This window comes from Fusarium falciforme, chromosome 13, assembly GCF_026873545.1.
Source record: "Fusarium falciforme chromosome 13, complete sequence".
In the NCBI taxonomy this organism is placed as follows: Eukaryota; Fungi; Ascomycota; class Sordariomycetes; order Hypocreales; family Nectriaceae; genus Fusarium; species Fusarium falciforme.
Window position 1 is genome coordinate 1,773,774 of NC_070556.1, and position 15,621 is coordinate 1,789,394.

The window sequence follows — 15,621 nt, forward strand, 5'->3', positions numbered from 1 at the left end:
ACTGGGACGACTTCCTCGAGGACGGAGCCAACATTTGGCAGTCAGCAAGATATCTCAAGCCGGGAGGCGATACCATAAGCGACAAGATCCCACCTCTCAAGCGGCCGGATGGAACAAAGACAAGGGATAAGGCAGAACAGGCAGAGGAGCTGCTCACTGCTATCGACACTAGGCAAGATTCTCGAGGCGGTCGTGGGGGACAGGATCTCATACGCTGTCGAGACGTTCGGACTCCTACCCACAAACCACTTTGGAGCAAGAAAACGACGATCGACAGAGCAGGCACTGCTGCCCCTGCAGGAGCAGATCTACAAGGCGTGGAGAAACCGCAAGGTGGTTAGCCTCATCAGCTTCGACGTCAAAGGCGCATATAATGGCGTATTTAAGGATCGACTTTTGCAGAGACTGGAGGCCAGAGGCATACCACAGTGGTTGGTCAAATGGATCGATGCTTTCTGCTCGAATCGCACAGCAAGCATTGTGGTGATCGGTCATACATCGGAGCGACGGCAGCTACCCCAAGCGGGCCTTCCGCAAGGATCACCGCTGTCACCGGTCCTGTTCCTATTCTTCAACGCAGATCTGGTACAGAGTAAAATAAACCAACGGGCGGCTCGATGGCCTTCGTCGATGACTACTTGGCCTAGGTAACGGGGCCAACGGCGGAGACAAACAGGGCAGGCATTCAAGCCATCATAGACAGAGCACTAGACTGGGAAAGACGGAGCGGTGCAACATTCGAAGGCGATAAGAAAACCATCATACACTTCACGCGCAATGCCGAGCGCACCAGCGACACGCCATTCGTGATCAAAGGGAAAGAGGTCAGGCCGACACAAAGCATCAAGATCCTGGGAGTGGTGGTGGATGGGAAGCTACGGTACAAGGAACACATGGCAAGAGCAGCAGCCAAGGGCCTGTCGGCGGCCATGTGCCTGAGGAGGCTCAAGATGCTATCACCTCAGACTGCAAGGCAGCTTTTCACAGCTATGGTGGCACCAACCATGGACTATACCTCCACCGTGTGGGCGCATGCGTGCGGGATAAGAAAACTGAACTGGCTAAACAGAGCGCAGAAGGTAGGTGCCCAAGCGATCACCGGCGCCTTTCGAACGGCAGCGACGGCGGTGTTGGAAGCAGAGGCAAGTATCCCCACGATAGGGGAACGTCATACTCGAGCCGGCACTAGGCTCTGGATCAACCTGCATACCCTACCAAAGACGCACTCGCTCGCGGGTCTCAAGATATCAAACAGCCGGAGATACTTGTCTCTGAAGAAGCAGCTCGCCCTGGCACAAGGGAACACAGTTGAGCGAATGGAGACAATCCAGGCATGTACACTACCACTATCCCTTGAGTTGTGTTGAGCCTCCCGGCCGTACCGAGCCCCACATCCCCCCATTTGTCAAGAGGTACATGAGGGGAACGTAGTGATGCGTCATTAATTGATTCCGCCTTTATCACCCTACAAATCATTTCGAATTAATTAATTAATGACTTCCCAATCAATACCTACAGAGATATCGGCGGAGGCGCTCAACGCGTATGATGATAGTAGCTTCATCAACGAAGATAATAGCCGTCAAGAGCATGAGGGTGATAGCACCCAGAGACTGGCTTTTCCAGCTGCCGAGGACCGAGGCCTCGATTTTCAACCCTTCGAGGTACCGCGACGAGAGCTACTCGTCAACAAGCTGCCCCAAAGCCCGCTGCTACTTTTCCAACAGTTCGTGCCTATTTCCCTAGTCAATAACTGGGTCAAATACACCAATAACTGGGTTAACAGCCTACTTCAGAGCCGCGTTTTATGAGGTGGATTTGGCACCAGCCTAGCGCAAAATACGGTCCAGCTGGTGTTAAGAGGAAGAAGCCGGCATCACAACGAGGGAGGAGGAAAGGCAAGGGAAGAGGCAGCCAACGGAGGGCTCCTAACGAGGTTGACGAGGTCAAGGAAGTTATCCACGCCATCACAGAAGCTGGGGATAAGATCATGGCGTTAAACTCGACCCAAAGCGTCGTTATTGCCCTTATTAACCTATTGCCGGAGTCGACATATCACGTCTTCGTGGATAACCTCTTCTCGTCGCCAGACCTCTTCCGCTCCCTTCGTCCGCACGGCCACGGTGCAACTGGCACAGCTCGGCCTAATTGTGGCATCTACAAAGGTCTTGCAGACGCCAAAAAGGCCGATAAGGCAGGGAAGTCAGGATTCCAATTTAGTGAGATCAAGGTCATCCCAACGGCCGATAATCAGGTAGGAAGACTCGACATTCTTCCTTACAATTCGGCTGATAACTTATCTTCTTCTTCCCTAGGTCAATTAGATCGCTTGGAAGGATAATGTCCTCGTATTGCTCCTTTCAACCGTCTTTACTGGCGATGTGAGGTGTGATCGTTGGAGGAAGCGACCGTCAACGAAGACCCCAATGGCACGGCCAATACAGCGCCTTTTTAGTGGCGAGCCGGTCAAGCTTATATCGATCCCTACTATCGCCGCTTCCTACAACGACGAAATGAATCATGCTGACCGAGGCGACCAAAGGAGGTCATATCTAGGCTATGATCATCCTATCCGCCGGGGCGCTTGGCAGGCTATTGCTTGGACCTTCTTATTGGATATAGTCTTAGTGAATAGCTTCCTCTTACAGCTGCACGGGGAGCCGGCTTGGGAGCGTTATACAAGCCAGAAGAAGTGGAGGGAATGCTTCTACAACGCGGTCTTCAAGGCCTTCCATCCACAGAGCCGATCAAGGCAGGCATTCCGAGCCGGGGACGAATTTACGCCCGTGACACAACATAAACACATTCGAAGAGGTAAAAAGTCGGACTGCCTTGCTTGTAAGGGGCTTCAATTAGGGCAACCAAGGTCAAAAAGTACACGGAGGCCTTTGGCGCCGGCGAGCTATAACAAAAGAAGGCGCCAGTCAATTTGGGGATGTGAGCAGTGTGATGTAGCAATTTGTAACTCGAGAGATTGCTGGTACTTTTATTGTAGGCTAAATTAGGGGGGGAACAACAGGTATCTTTGGCATGGCGCATTTTAATTGGCTGCAACCCCCTGCCGTGACCTGGCGGGAGGTTCAACACAACTCAAGGGATGGCACAGCCGCCTACCCATTGGGTACGACCTCGACCAAGATATGGCGAGAGAAACCGCCAACAGGATGGAGGGCATCCTGGTGGCAACCAGTGCCTCGGAGAAGGCAGGAATGGTAGGGCTTTCGTGAGAAACCTCAACGGGAACACCTAGAGACCGACGTTGCATTGTTGTGAGAAGAGAATTCATGAAGTCATAGATATGCACTACCAAACTGTATTGGATGAACCCCGTCGACTTTGTTGAGATTCAGAACGTCGTGATCGTTGCGATTCGAGCAATGATGAGGTGGCAAAAAGAAAGATTACTCTATAGCTAGGTTACAAAACAATGGTAAAAGAGAACCAAGGAGGGGGCTCACATAATTCCAGCGCGGCACAAAGCCGTTGCTTTGATTAACCTGATGCCAACTCTGCATACCGGCTGCTTTATCGTCATATCGTCGTCCTTATCACAGGAATTATCGTTGACCATTAATACGACTAAAATACTCGTGCAAAATGGACTGGCAAAGAGAAACCAAAACCACGCTTGGAAGAATTTCTCTTGCCAAGAGCTGGGGCGGCCGGTTTGGGCAGGTTCGGCGTTGAAGGACTCAGGGTACATAGAGGTGCAGATAAGGACGACAATGATGCTAAGCACCTCCAGGGTACTAATCATGCCGGCCAGCAGCCTGCGAGCCTTAGGATCACTCCCAAGAACAACCGCCATGGGTAGTTGTTCGAATGGTGTACTCACAGAAAGTTTGGCGCCTCAGAGACGCCGATCTTAGTGAATGGAATCCAAGATATCAACATGCTTATGACCCATGGCAGAGCCAGCGCCAGCGGCAGGGCTTTCTTGTTGAATAACCGTCTTAGACCCATCTCAGTTGGCACCATCGAGGCTCCTTTCTCGAGTAGAGGCTGTGTTGAGTTATCGTCGTGGTGTCCCGAGGACTGCTGAGAACTTAACGAGCTGTTTCGCCATATCGGCAGTAGAGATCTTATATCGGATGAGAGCTCCATGTTTCTATCGTGGCGTAGACGCTTGTCGCTTAGGAACATTGAGTGGTGACAGCATACATGCAGGGGCGGTGGCTATGCTGTTGACCCGTGGCGTTCGGTCTATGACGTTGTGATCTTCGCCCAACGCTCGGGTGTGTCGAGAAGATGGGGCAATGCAGCAATAGCAAACACAGCACGAAGGGTTAACCCAAGGTTTGAAAGTGAATGAAAGAAGGAGAAAGCAAAGAGCCAGGTTCTTGGGTGTCTTCCAGTTCAAAGTACGCAGCAATGACCGAACACTTTGTTCGGACACGGCTCCATGCGCTCCGCTCCCATTCGCTGTTACCATCGTCCAGCTCCACTCCATTCCTTCGCCCCCTCACCAATGGGTACAATAAACTTCAGCCCACATGAACTAGCTAGCTGCCAGTGACGGAACGTTTCTTCAAGGTTTGATTGAGGACCGGTCTAGACCTTCACGGTGACATTCTACTTTCATATTCCTCGCCTCCTCGTTACTCTGTGGCGGATATGTGGCGGCCAATTCCACCTATCAGACGCAATTAAGTTTCTTGCGTAAACGTTGAGGTTTAACTTAAGGCAGACACTGGCGACACTCTTGCGTAATGAGAACCTTGCATACAAATATCAGTCGTCTCAGGAATATATACACCACGGTTCGCTTTGTATTTTCATTTCAGTCCTGCCGGCAAAAACATTAGGCTACGCCGAATACACAACGGTTTTAAACCTCTGAAGTACCCTATTAACCTCTTATTTCCAATCAACCACTCCTGCTCCACTCCGAAATGGCACACACCGGTACTGCGCACAAAGTCATTTCTGTTATCCTCCGTCTTGGTGAATTTGCCTGCGCTGTGATTGTCCTTGGAATTCTCTCTCGCTTCTGTTATCTCATTAGCATCCCGCAGGCGGAAGCCGATGGACGGATCATCTATGCCATGGTCGTCGCGGGCATCGGTATTGTCTACTCGTTCTCTTTTTGTCCGCCATTCAAATCTCTCTTTTTGGGATTCCCATTTGACTTTATACTGTTTGTGATGTGGCTTGTGGCATACTGCCTGCTTCAGACCGTAATGGCTCCCCCTCCCATTTTTATGCTATTCCTTGGCGAAGACCACTGGTACTAACTGCAAAACTCACTTTGAACAGAGAACGGGTAGTCACACGTGCTCTGCACGCTGGTATTACGACTATTGGGGCTACTATTGGGGTCGTTTCTGGCGAGTCGGCCCCATTGGGACAGTGACCATCGATGGGGCAGGATGCGCGCAGTGGAGGACGGTCCTGGCCTTCTCATTCATCGCGTGGTTCCTCCACTTTACGAGTGGCATTCTCGTGAGTCTTTTCCCTATATTCGTCCTATACATACAAGAAGGTGGAAGAAATTGACGCAACTACCTCTAGGGGATATATGTCTTCCATACTTACATCAAGCTCGAGGAGACAAGGCGCGATATTAAGCATCAGGCGGAAAAACTCACTAAGTAAGTCCCCTTAGGCATAAAATATTGCGTGATTCGGATTGTGGACTAATAATTCTTGCCCTTTTAAGAGGTCATCCTCAAGCGCATGGCTACGAGCAGAGAGTCGAAGGGCAGAATGGCGCGGCAAACACCCAGTCTACAGTGCCTACCACTACAGTATAACCTGGGCTAGGGCATACTGAGGAGTCCGCTGAGAAAAAAAGCCACAACTGGTAACACCCAACTCTATTTGGTGGTTAACAAGATCTATCATAACTTTGTAATTGGAGAATTCCCAGGGAACGAAGGGCCAGCCAGACTGAACTAAGAATGCACGGAAGAGAGTGACTCGGACTGGCATCCCGCCAGATCAGTTCATGTACCTAATGTACCGGATTTCGCCTTGCGCACCAGAGAGATTATACAGTCCACTAGAGCCATCGCGACAGTTGTCATCGTATTGTCCCATTTCCAGTTACTCAAATCGCATGTACAGCACCATGAAAACGACCAACACACTAGTTCCTATCGCCCTCATAAACGGCTCTTGGTGCCTTACGCCACTGGTAATGATCTGCTTTGGCTCGTATATACCCGGCGTCGTCGAGTTCGTCGTACCGTTCCAACAGTATCGTTCAAAGCAGTCTACACATTTAGATGGCATATCCGTACCTATGCGGACCAGGCTGCGTGTTAACACCGCACAACCTACACTGGCGGGCCAGTTAGAGTCTACTGTGCCGTTAGCCATGGTTGCGACGTTGTATCCGTTGCGAATGATCTCGTTCCGCTCCGTATGACTATATTCGAGGTCAAAGGTCGTGAAGTTGGACTGATATGTATACAGCGCGTTGGGGAGATAGATAATCAGCGGGCCTAACGAGGAGTTGGTGTCCGTGTCGCACCTGAAGAATGTCGGACGCTTGTTTAGGCCCAGATTGATGAACGTGATTTGATCTGGAACCTTTGGGAACTCGCTATTTTGGGTCGAGACGCCCTCCTTGGATCGACGAGCGTCAGGACCGTGCTGTCCGCGTTTGAGTTGTTCCTGGGATTGTATTTGTAGAACGGATTGGGCCAGCAGGCGATGTCCCTATTCTCTTCGCCAATATCCGCTAGCGTGTTGTTTATGGCCTCAAATAAGAATTCTGGAACATTCTCAGCCTTGCCGATCTGTAAGAATGCCTGGTTAAACAGTGACGATGAGGTCCCCATGACAAACCCGGCGTTATCGACCCCAGCGGTGCATTCTCCATCCCGTTTGATGGTACCGTTCTCGAAGTCGGAGCCGACATATCTCAGAGGCGCAAAGGCGGCAAGTCCCGGATCGTAGGACCCCATTTCCCATGGGTTGAATTCTACAATGGTGGAATTGTCCGCGATCTGAAGCTGTCCCGGACAAGAGCGGCAACTGAGAAGCCGGTATTCCGGCACGTGTACGAAGGAATCCATTGCGTATAGCTTTCGAGACTCAAATATCAAAATTTCTTACCCAACATACCCTGGCTGCTTCTCAGTATTAACTACCCATCTAACCCTTATTTCATGTTTACTTTCTTCAAGCTGAGCATTACGAGACTGATGGTCTGCAGCCACCTCTGTGCTTTGCAAGTCTAGTCGTGTTCTTATTGGTCACGGCGGTACAACGCATGCTCTGCAACCCTGTCACTTGACAACCATCAAAAGGACATCATAAGGCAGACGCATCCACAATCTCACAATCATACATTTCTACAAATCTATATCAGTATCAATCAAATCGCAGATATCAGTTCCATATTCTTACATGCTTTTTGCTCCGCCGCTCGTAGGAATCAAACTGGTAATTGCCGGCTGGTGCTTGCATTAATTGCCGGCTGACCCTTGTCATGCAAGCGCCAAAAAAAAAAAAGAAAAAAAAAATTCCCATACAAAATTCATCGCCAGGAAGCAGCCGGCGCAAGGCATAGCTGTCAGGGCCCCCTTTCCTAGTCAATGGACACCCCGTGGGAGCAGAATCAAGTTTCCATAAGGTGGGAAGAAATCGCAAACGGAATTGGGTTCCTCTGCAGCGACGCACATCACTCCATGGCCTTGGAGCAAAGTAAATGGCTCACAAAACCCGCCGCCTTGCGTCTCCTGAGGCCTCCTACGCGGTAATCTGTGGCAAATACAATGACGTTCGTCTCATCCGACATGCTTAATTGAATTTGAAGTGGCTCTACCTCAAATACTTCTCACTCAAGAGCCGTGCAGAAAATGCGCTTTGTCCTGTGCTACTTGTGAGTTGAGTGAGCTTCTCACGCAGTGAAAATCAGGATGGTGGTGGAAGAATGGCGTCATGCACGCACCGGTGTTGGTGGCTCACATTTGTCTAGATAATGCTGAACTACGGCAGTGACGGGGGGTTGATTAGCTGATGTAGCACAGCCACTTTACCCCACAATATTCGCACATTTGGGGAGCACCGTCGAGAATACCGTATCAGACCACCATTCACAACTGCGCACGGCTTGAGGCAAAAACTTCGTCAACGATTGTGGCTGAGCCACGATTATATAATCATCTCGAGGGCCCGCTATGTGGCTCAGCACGCCGTGATGGTGTTGTCTTGGCGGAAACCTACGATCATGCGTTCAGCAGACTTCAGGAGCGACCGAAAATGATCCTTTGTATAAGAGACGGGGCGAAACAGATTCTTTATAATTTATATCCCACTGCGCATGGCCGAATTTAACATAAGTTCATCATTGAAGGTCACGGCTCGCTACCACCATCGATAATCACATACAGAGAGACGTTGAGGCCGCGAATAGTAAAATGAAGGAGGTCGTCAACATCAACGCAGCATTCTCGTCACCGTCCTCTTCCACTTCTCCCTGTAGTCGGCCTATCTCTCCCGCCTCATCACACACAATTAACATGACACGGCCATCTTCAGCAGGGCCTCCCAGGCCTAAGCGAAAGGGTATGTTGCTTTTTCCCTTTGCTTGTTAGGCTTGCTTCATTGTTCCCACGCCATGGGCCTGCAGCGCGTTGTAGTAGACAGGAGCAAAGCAACGCAAGACAGTCCTACTACTACTATACTAACACAACATTATTCAGGTGCACGAAGTGTTTCTACCCTTACTCCCTCACAACTCGCCCGCAAGAGAGCAAACGATCGAGAAGCCCAGAGGGTTATCCGCGCCCGCACCAAGGAGCACATCGAGCGGTTGGAGCGCGAGTTGGAGGAGCGTAAGAGCATGCAGAGCCGCGACCAGACCGTCCAAGAGCTGTTGCGCCGCAACAAGGCGCTCGAGGAAGAGCTGGTGCGACTCAAGGAGAGCAGGGAAGTGCCAATGACGTCATCACCTTATTGTGTTCCAGGTATAACTCCATGACAGCTCTTAATGCCAAACGAGCTCTTGTTAACGTCAACAGTCTGCGACGGAAACCCCAGTACTGGTAGCGATGCCATTCCTAGCCCTCGAGGATCATCGTTCTCTGACGACTGCAACTCCATCCCGGACTACAGCCAACAATACGTCCCTCTACCCAACAACTGCGAATCCTGGGCGAGCACCGTCCCCTGCCCCGTCCCCTCCAAAGCCTCGAGTCCATCGTCATCAGCCGACAACTATAGCACTGGCTATATCCCAACCAGCGTGCCCACTTCAATCCTCCCCTCCAACAACACAAGCTCCTTAAGTATCAGCGCCGTGGGCCACAAGGACATTGCCAAGATGGAGTATGACGGCGTGTTCCATCACGCCACGATTCCCCAAGGGCATCCTCTATCCGACGTGAGGCCTGGCGAGGAGGTTAATCACACTCTATGTCTAGACGCAGGATTTTGCCTCAGCAATTTGTCGCTGTAGTCTTGCACTTCCCACCTTTACTTCTCCATGTTGCATCATCACTGGAATATGTATCCTATTTAAAACCCTTGCCCCAGCGGCTCAAGGCGGAATGTGCTCTGCTGTATCACGCCGCTTACGTGCCGCCTCAATGAACTTCTGGTTGCGTTCTTTCAAAACTGTCGCCGAGACACCCAGGCTGAGGCGATGTGCCACATTCTGGGGCCTGCATCTGTTTCGAGATGTCAAGGGCAAAGATCATAACCATCGTGAATAGCTTCACGGCCAGCGTGAACGCTCCACCACAACTAGCATCAGGCAACAGCCTGCTGCCTATGAGATCGGCAGACTGAACACAGATATAAGAGACCGACACTCGTCACTCCTTTAGATAGAAAATCAAGCGCTCATTTGATCCTCGTCATGGCCCATCAGTACCTGCGACACCTGGCGCCGATGAATGCTGCTGCGATCTGGTTCTCTTCCTCTAAAGCACTACTTTGCCTCTGGCATGTTAACAAGGCAGTCCTTCAGCACTGCCGTCCGTCCTTTGCATCGAAGGTTGGCTAAGCAATAGAGCAGGCAGAAGGCAAAGCGTGGGATGAGTTCTATGCGTTTTGGCACTCGATTGTGGCTTCCCCAGACGAAAAGTCATTCGAAGAGCGGCTGGCTAAGTTTGAGCTTGAGTACGTGATGAAGCGAATAATTGTCGGTAATATTGAAAGGTCTAAGTTACATACGTCTGAGAGGAGCACAGCTCCTCACTTAGTATCCACATCCCAGCCATCAGCAGATCGGACCATCTTAGTCATACGGTCTCAACACAGAGGATCCTTCCTTTATGAGTAATTGGCTCTTTACGGCATCTCCAAAGGATTGGACCACCAACGTGATTAGCCATGAGTGGCTCCAGAAGGTCTTCATCCCGTATACCGAGCCGGCCGAAGCCAATGAGAAGAGGCTTCTTTTCCTAGATGGGCACGATAGCCACCTATCTGAGGCTTTCATCTTTGGTTGCTTCAGGGCGAATATACACCCCTGTCACTTGCCGGCGCACACATCACATATTCTTCAGCCCCTCGACCTATCATGCTTTAGCATCCTCAAGAGGAATTACCGAAATGAGCTCTCTTTAGTGGCTCCTTTAGTTGAAGAAGGATCAACGGCAAAGGCAACCTTCTTTCGGTGTTATCATAAGGCTCGGGCCGCTGCATTTACGGAAGAGCATATTAAGAGTGGCTGGCGAGGGTCAGGGCTGTGGCCAATTGACATTCAAAAGCCTCTCTCGAGCCCGTATGTGATACCGGATGAAGAAGAAGCTCGAGCTGCCGAAGGAGGCAATTCGACCCCACGAGCAGCCAATCAGGAGCCTGAAGTACCCCTTTTTCATACGCCTAGGCGGACCGAAGATGTGGCTGACCTTGCAAGAGCTCTCTTCGAGGTTGAGGAATTGACCCCAACTCATAGGCACTTTTGCCGGCTGGTTGGCAGAAGCCTAGAGAAAGAGACCCTCAAAAGGGTAATGGAATCAGATCGAGCTGACCAATTGGAAGCCCGTATGAGCCAATCACGTGTTGCAAAGAGACGGAAGGTAAATAAACCGCCTGATGAGGTTGTCAGGGAGATGAGAGACCTATATGCAACAAGGAGCCAAATACGGCAAGAAGAGGAAAAGGAGGCTTGCTAAGGAGTTAATTTTCTTATCGTCTGATCTATTTACATTACTAATTCACTCAAATTAGCCAATCAATGGCTCTCTTCGTTGTGATATGAGTGATCGTTGTGATCGTGGTCCTTGGTGTTGTGGCTTAAAGTGGGGCTGGCGGGTTCCCGGGGTGGCGGGTTCCCGGGGTGGCGGGTTCCCGGTCATCTGACTTAACTTGAATTGAGCGCAGCGCTGATTGGTACGGAGGGAGCCGTCTTCATCCCTCCTGTTCTTGTGGAGACGGCGATCATTACGCTCGGACAGACGATCGCCATTTGCTTTCCGGTCGAACAAACAGATGCAGCCGGTCAAACCGTTGTGAGTATTGGTGCAGATACCGGTGTGCTTCCCACAGTTATAGCGGCGATTGTAAGTACCACTTTACGCCAACTGCGATGAGCTGTGCGAGGCAACACCTGATCCGGCCAACAGAAGAACCAGGTTGCATGTCTAGCTCTGAAACAAACAACCGGTGGTGGAAGTACGTGGTTTTCGATTAAAAAAAAGGTACAACTGGACGATCGCCGTTGTTTCCTCTTTTCCTGTCTCGCCGCCTGATCCCAATGGTGTAGTTGCCTGTTTACCCCCTCTCAACCATCCCGGCTAGTCTGGAACAACCCCCCCTTAACTCTATATCGGCTCCCCGATCCAAAGACAAAGTTCCCGCAAGGTCAATCGACGTCAAGGTTGAGCCTCACGCTAGGATCGCATGTCCCTCAGTCCGATGTGTTCCCTTTCTGGATTAGCGAGAAAAGAGGAACGGCCTTATGCCAGCCACGGTGAGCGCACGGACAGGCCTCGATGATCTAGATTCCATTGCAGCACATCACTCCCGAATAAGGGTAGGTAGACGGCCGGTGATGGCGCGAGAAAAGGATGCCAGATTGAGGGTTCTCGGTTCAGAGCTAGGCCACCCTTTCCTTGCTCTTAGTCTGGCGTTTCAATAGTGCCCGTGAGATTGAGGCAAGGGTGAGCCACTGGCTCTTCTTATTCATGTACCGAACACCCTCAAATTTGTCTCAGCTTTCCCTCGGAGGTCCTTGATGCGCCTCCGCAATTCCAAGGAGCTCAACCATGGGCTGCTCCACGTTTTGTGACTGTTCAGGTTATATAGATGAGGTTATTCTATCTGCAATCATTTCTGCGAGTCGGGACAGTTTCTTGTTCCATCTCCCATCATCCCGAGCTTCTAATAGGGTCCGCCATCAACTCGAACCCGCCATTACTAGCGCAAACAATAGGCCAGCGGTTTATACGATACGCCTCCAAGTGGACAATAATTCTCTTTCAGTATTGTTCCACTGTCGTGGCCAAAACTCTAGCCTCTTGCACAGAAGCATACCGTCTGATCCCTACCATCCTATGGACGACAGAGCCCTAGGTTTGCTAAATCCTGTGGAAGACGACTGGACCTTTGCGACACCTTACACCTCTCAACATCTCCTATGGGAGCAACGGTGCTCGATAGACCAGCTAGGACAATTTGGTTCATCCCAAGATGAGACTAGCACGGCAGCCATTGTCTACACGCCTACCGGTCCATCGCCTCACGATAGCTTCGTATATCGCAGTGATATCAGCTCGACTGATCTTTGGAGCGACAACAGCCCTATGACCGAGTGTACCGATCCATGGGGTGCCCTCATTCCTATCACAGAGACTTCACCTTCTTTCTTGCCTTCTGACCCGGTTACTTTTGAGGAATCACCTCCCTTCCAGGATGACGACTGGCACCGGCCCTGGATACCAACGAAACAGCGTCGAAAACGGAATCGCGACACCAACAGCCTTCCTCTTCGTAAGTCCGATAGACAAAGTCTGTCAAGTGACAAAGACACGACGTCACTGGCAAAGGAGAAGACACAACATACAACTATTCGCCCCAACAGAAGTGCCAGGGGTGACAATGCTAGTGCCCGGGAACGGAACCGACTTGCAGCCAACAAATTCCGAGCCAAGCAGAGGGATGACCTGCTGAGACTCGAGTCCAGCGAGCAGGACCTGGAGCGCATCCATCGCGATCTTTCCACATGCGTCGCCGACCTGACCCTCGAGATTTATAACCTTAAGATGGAACTTCTACAGCATTCGGGGTGCAACTGTGCCCTCATCCAGAACTACCTCGTCCACGAGTCCCAGCGATATGTACAAGTGTTAGAGGAGGGGGTTCAGCGAGGGGCCACATCTTGGCAGCCGGAGCAGCCTGGACGGACCGAGCAAGGATAAAGGCGGGATTAAAACGGGGCTGGAAGACATATGATATGACAGGACGATATTGGAGAGGCCCCTGCTGGTGGCTTGTTGAAGGCGGAGGGGGATATGAAAGCATTCGTAATGACGGGGATGCAATTGGCCTGTTAGCCACACCATGCTGAAAGAGACTTTGTGTTGCGTAGTTCATCCATGGGAGGTTTATCGTTTTCAGGGTTTTTTGTGGCTGACTCGCATTACTAAACTCTTGCGAGAATGGCTTGCGCGATGTGTCGAATGTGGTAAGCATCTCGTAGGCTGTGGTGTGACGAAGGGGGCTCAATGGGACTGGGCACACAAATGTGTCTCCTCTTATCTCGACAATTTTTCTGAGAAGTGGGGAAATTTCGGAATGGGGTGTATGCTGAGCAGGGCAAAGCGACGAACAGATTATAGCAATTCGTGGATGACTCTATTGCAAAGGGCGACTCTTCCCCTTTGTCGGTGCCTCTGTCTCCGCCACTTGTGAAACCGAAGCTCTTATCAGCAGCCGCCGTGTCCGACCTGCCACCTGGGATTCATTGACTCTCACCGGTTGAGAACAGCATTAAAGAGCTATGTAATGTAATCAAGGAGGGGCGTATGCAGGTTTAATCACCGCGCTAACGTTGGATAGCAGTTCTCGCAGCCCTAGCGCATGAACTGGTGCGCAACTGCGCATTGATCTTCGGTTACACCACCTGAGTGGTACCCTGGCCCCTGCAGCAGCCTCCTAGGTGACGTCGCTCGGCCACGTAATGCACAATTTTGTTTTTAAACTTTTGCAATGCCTTTACCCCTCTTAGATCTTGATATGTCAATTATTCTGTCACACCTATCGCTCTTCACCCATGGGATTGGCAGGGTTGTTCCAACACAATTGGCGACCGCGAGAACCAAGGCAAATTGCCGTGCCGCAACAGCAGCCCTGGTATTTGGTGACAACTAGTGACTTGTCGCAGAGCAAGCAAATTGCTGAGTATACTGTCGTCAACCTCAATCTGGCCAATCTGGCCGACAGCACGTGGTTCCTGTCAGCCAGCAAGGGCACAATATCAGGTCAGATGCAACTTATCGCTTGTTTCGGAGGAATGTAGGAAACCAACAGGTGCAACGCGCTGTCAGCACCTTGCATTTTGTGTTGGGTAGTTCTCATATATCCGCCACCGTTATCACCTTACCTAATAAAGTCTACGATTAAAACTCAATGACGAGCCTCGACAGAAGCCTGCACTCGCGGAGCCTCGCCGTCAGGGCATCTACGTGCTATAGCCGAACTACGAACAGGCAGCTGCAGAAGAGGATATGGCCTACCTTTCAACCAGTTGTTGCGAGTTGAGCAAACGCGTTTGCCAAACACATGTGCAAATCCCCTCCAGCTTCCGACCGGCCAGCCCCGCACCTGAGCTACTTGGTGGGGGTCCCTTACCGAATGGCTCCAAGTCCTGAACCTCGTGACTCTTTGCGTCAAGTCCAGATGAAGGCGTGCAAGGCTCACTTGGTGGCGTCCTTGGTGCTGATCTCTCGTTGCCCTGACATATCAACTATCATATATGAGACCAAGCAAGCGACTGCGACTGCACCAGGGAGTGGGAAGGGAGTTTCTCAAGGTTATGCGAGGCCGTGGGTCACGTTACACAAGCTTCCATGCATGGCCTTCCCATGGCATGTGATGTCAATGCGCTGCACGAGGCATATTGCAGCTGGCCAGGGCTTTGGCGCACCAACCTCGACGGTTGGCGCAGTCCGTCTCTGAGTGACATTTTCCCCATGAGGAAAGTGTATCGACGCTGGGCAAGATCCTCGAAGCAAGTAGTGGCGGACCGAATGTCGTACGCCGTCGACAAGTTCGGGCTCTTAGCCGCAAACCACTTTGGGGCAAGAAAGCGGCGGCAGGCAGAGCAGGCACTGCTGCTCTTCCAGAAACAGGTCTACAAAGCATGGCAGAACCGCAAAGTGGTCAGTCTGGTTAGCTTCGACGTCAAGGGTGCCTACAATGGCGTGTTCAAGGACAGACTGCTGCAAAGAACTCGAAGCAAGAGGCATCCCCAAGGGGCTGGTGAAGTGGATAGATGCGTTTTGCTCGAACCGCACAGCCACCATCGTGGTGAACGGCTACACTTCTGAGCGACGGGAGCTGCCACAGGCCGGCCTTCCGCAAGGGTCGCCACTGTCGCCCGTGCTCTTCCTTTTCTTCAACGCAGACCTGGTGCAGAGCAGGATCGACTCGAAAGGTGGCTCGGTCGCGTTCGTTGACGACTACTCAGCCTGGGTCACAGGTCCAACGGCAGAAGCGAAC

General features: G+C 51.3%; 5 protein-coding genes across 5 annotated transcripts; 4 read left to right on the forward strand and 1 right to left on the reverse strand.

Annotated features, from left to right (window-relative positions):
* Positions 1-1,590: 1,590 nt before the first annotated feature.
* On the forward strand, positions 1,591-2,324 carry NCS54_01492800 (DDE-Tnp-1-7 domain-containing protein; the record flags this gene model as incomplete). Its single annotated transcript, XM_053160048.1, has 3 exons — positions 1,591-1,726; positions 1,797-2,254; positions 2,316-2,324. 3 exons carry the CDS (start codon positions 1,591-1,593, stop codon positions 2,322-2,324), a joined length of 603 nt encoding a protein of 200 aa, XP_053016023.1.
* A 979-nt stretch (positions 2,325-3,303) lies between these two features.
* Positions 3,304-4,104, reverse strand: NCS54_01492900 (Hypothetical protein; the record flags this gene model as incomplete). The annotated part of the gene is made up of 3 exons (XM_053160049.1): positions 3,304-3,406; positions 3,459-3,770; positions 3,836-4,104. 3 exons carry the CDS (start codon positions 4,102-4,104, stop codon positions 3,304-3,306), a joined length of 684 nt encoding a protein of 227 aa, XP_053016024.1.
* Positions 4,105-4,892: 788 nt separating this feature from the next.
* NCS54_01493000 (MARVEL domain-containing protein) lies at positions 4,893-5,753 on the forward strand (the record flags this gene model as incomplete). Its single annotated transcript, XM_053160050.1, has 4 exons — positions 4,893-5,177; positions 5,257-5,442; positions 5,512-5,591; positions 5,660-5,753. 4 exons carry the CDS (start codon positions 4,893-4,895, stop codon positions 5,751-5,753), a joined length of 645 nt encoding a protein of 214 aa, XP_053016025.1.
* Positions 5,754-8,354: 2,601 nt separating this feature from the next.
* On the forward strand, positions 8,355-9,409 carry NCS54_01493100 (Hypothetical protein; the record flags this gene model as incomplete). The annotated part of the gene is made up of 3 exons (XM_053160051.1): positions 8,355-8,517; positions 8,655-8,918; positions 8,973-9,409. The coding sequence occupies exons 1-3, from the start codon at positions 8,370-8,372 to the stop codon at positions 9,407-9,409; spliced, it is 849 nt and encodes a 282-aa protein (XP_053016026.1). The 5' UTR covers positions 8,355-8,369.
* A 2,758-nt stretch (positions 9,410-12,167) lies between these two features.
* On the forward strand, positions 12,168-13,319 carry NCS54_01493200 (BZIP domain-containing protein; the record flags this gene model as incomplete). The annotated part of the gene is made up of 1 exon (XM_053160052.1): positions 12,168-13,319. One exon carries the CDS (start codon positions 12,168-12,170, stop codon positions 13,317-13,319), a length of 1,152 nt encoding a protein of 383 aa, XP_053016027.1.
* Positions 13,320-15,621: the final 2,302 nt, after the last annotated feature.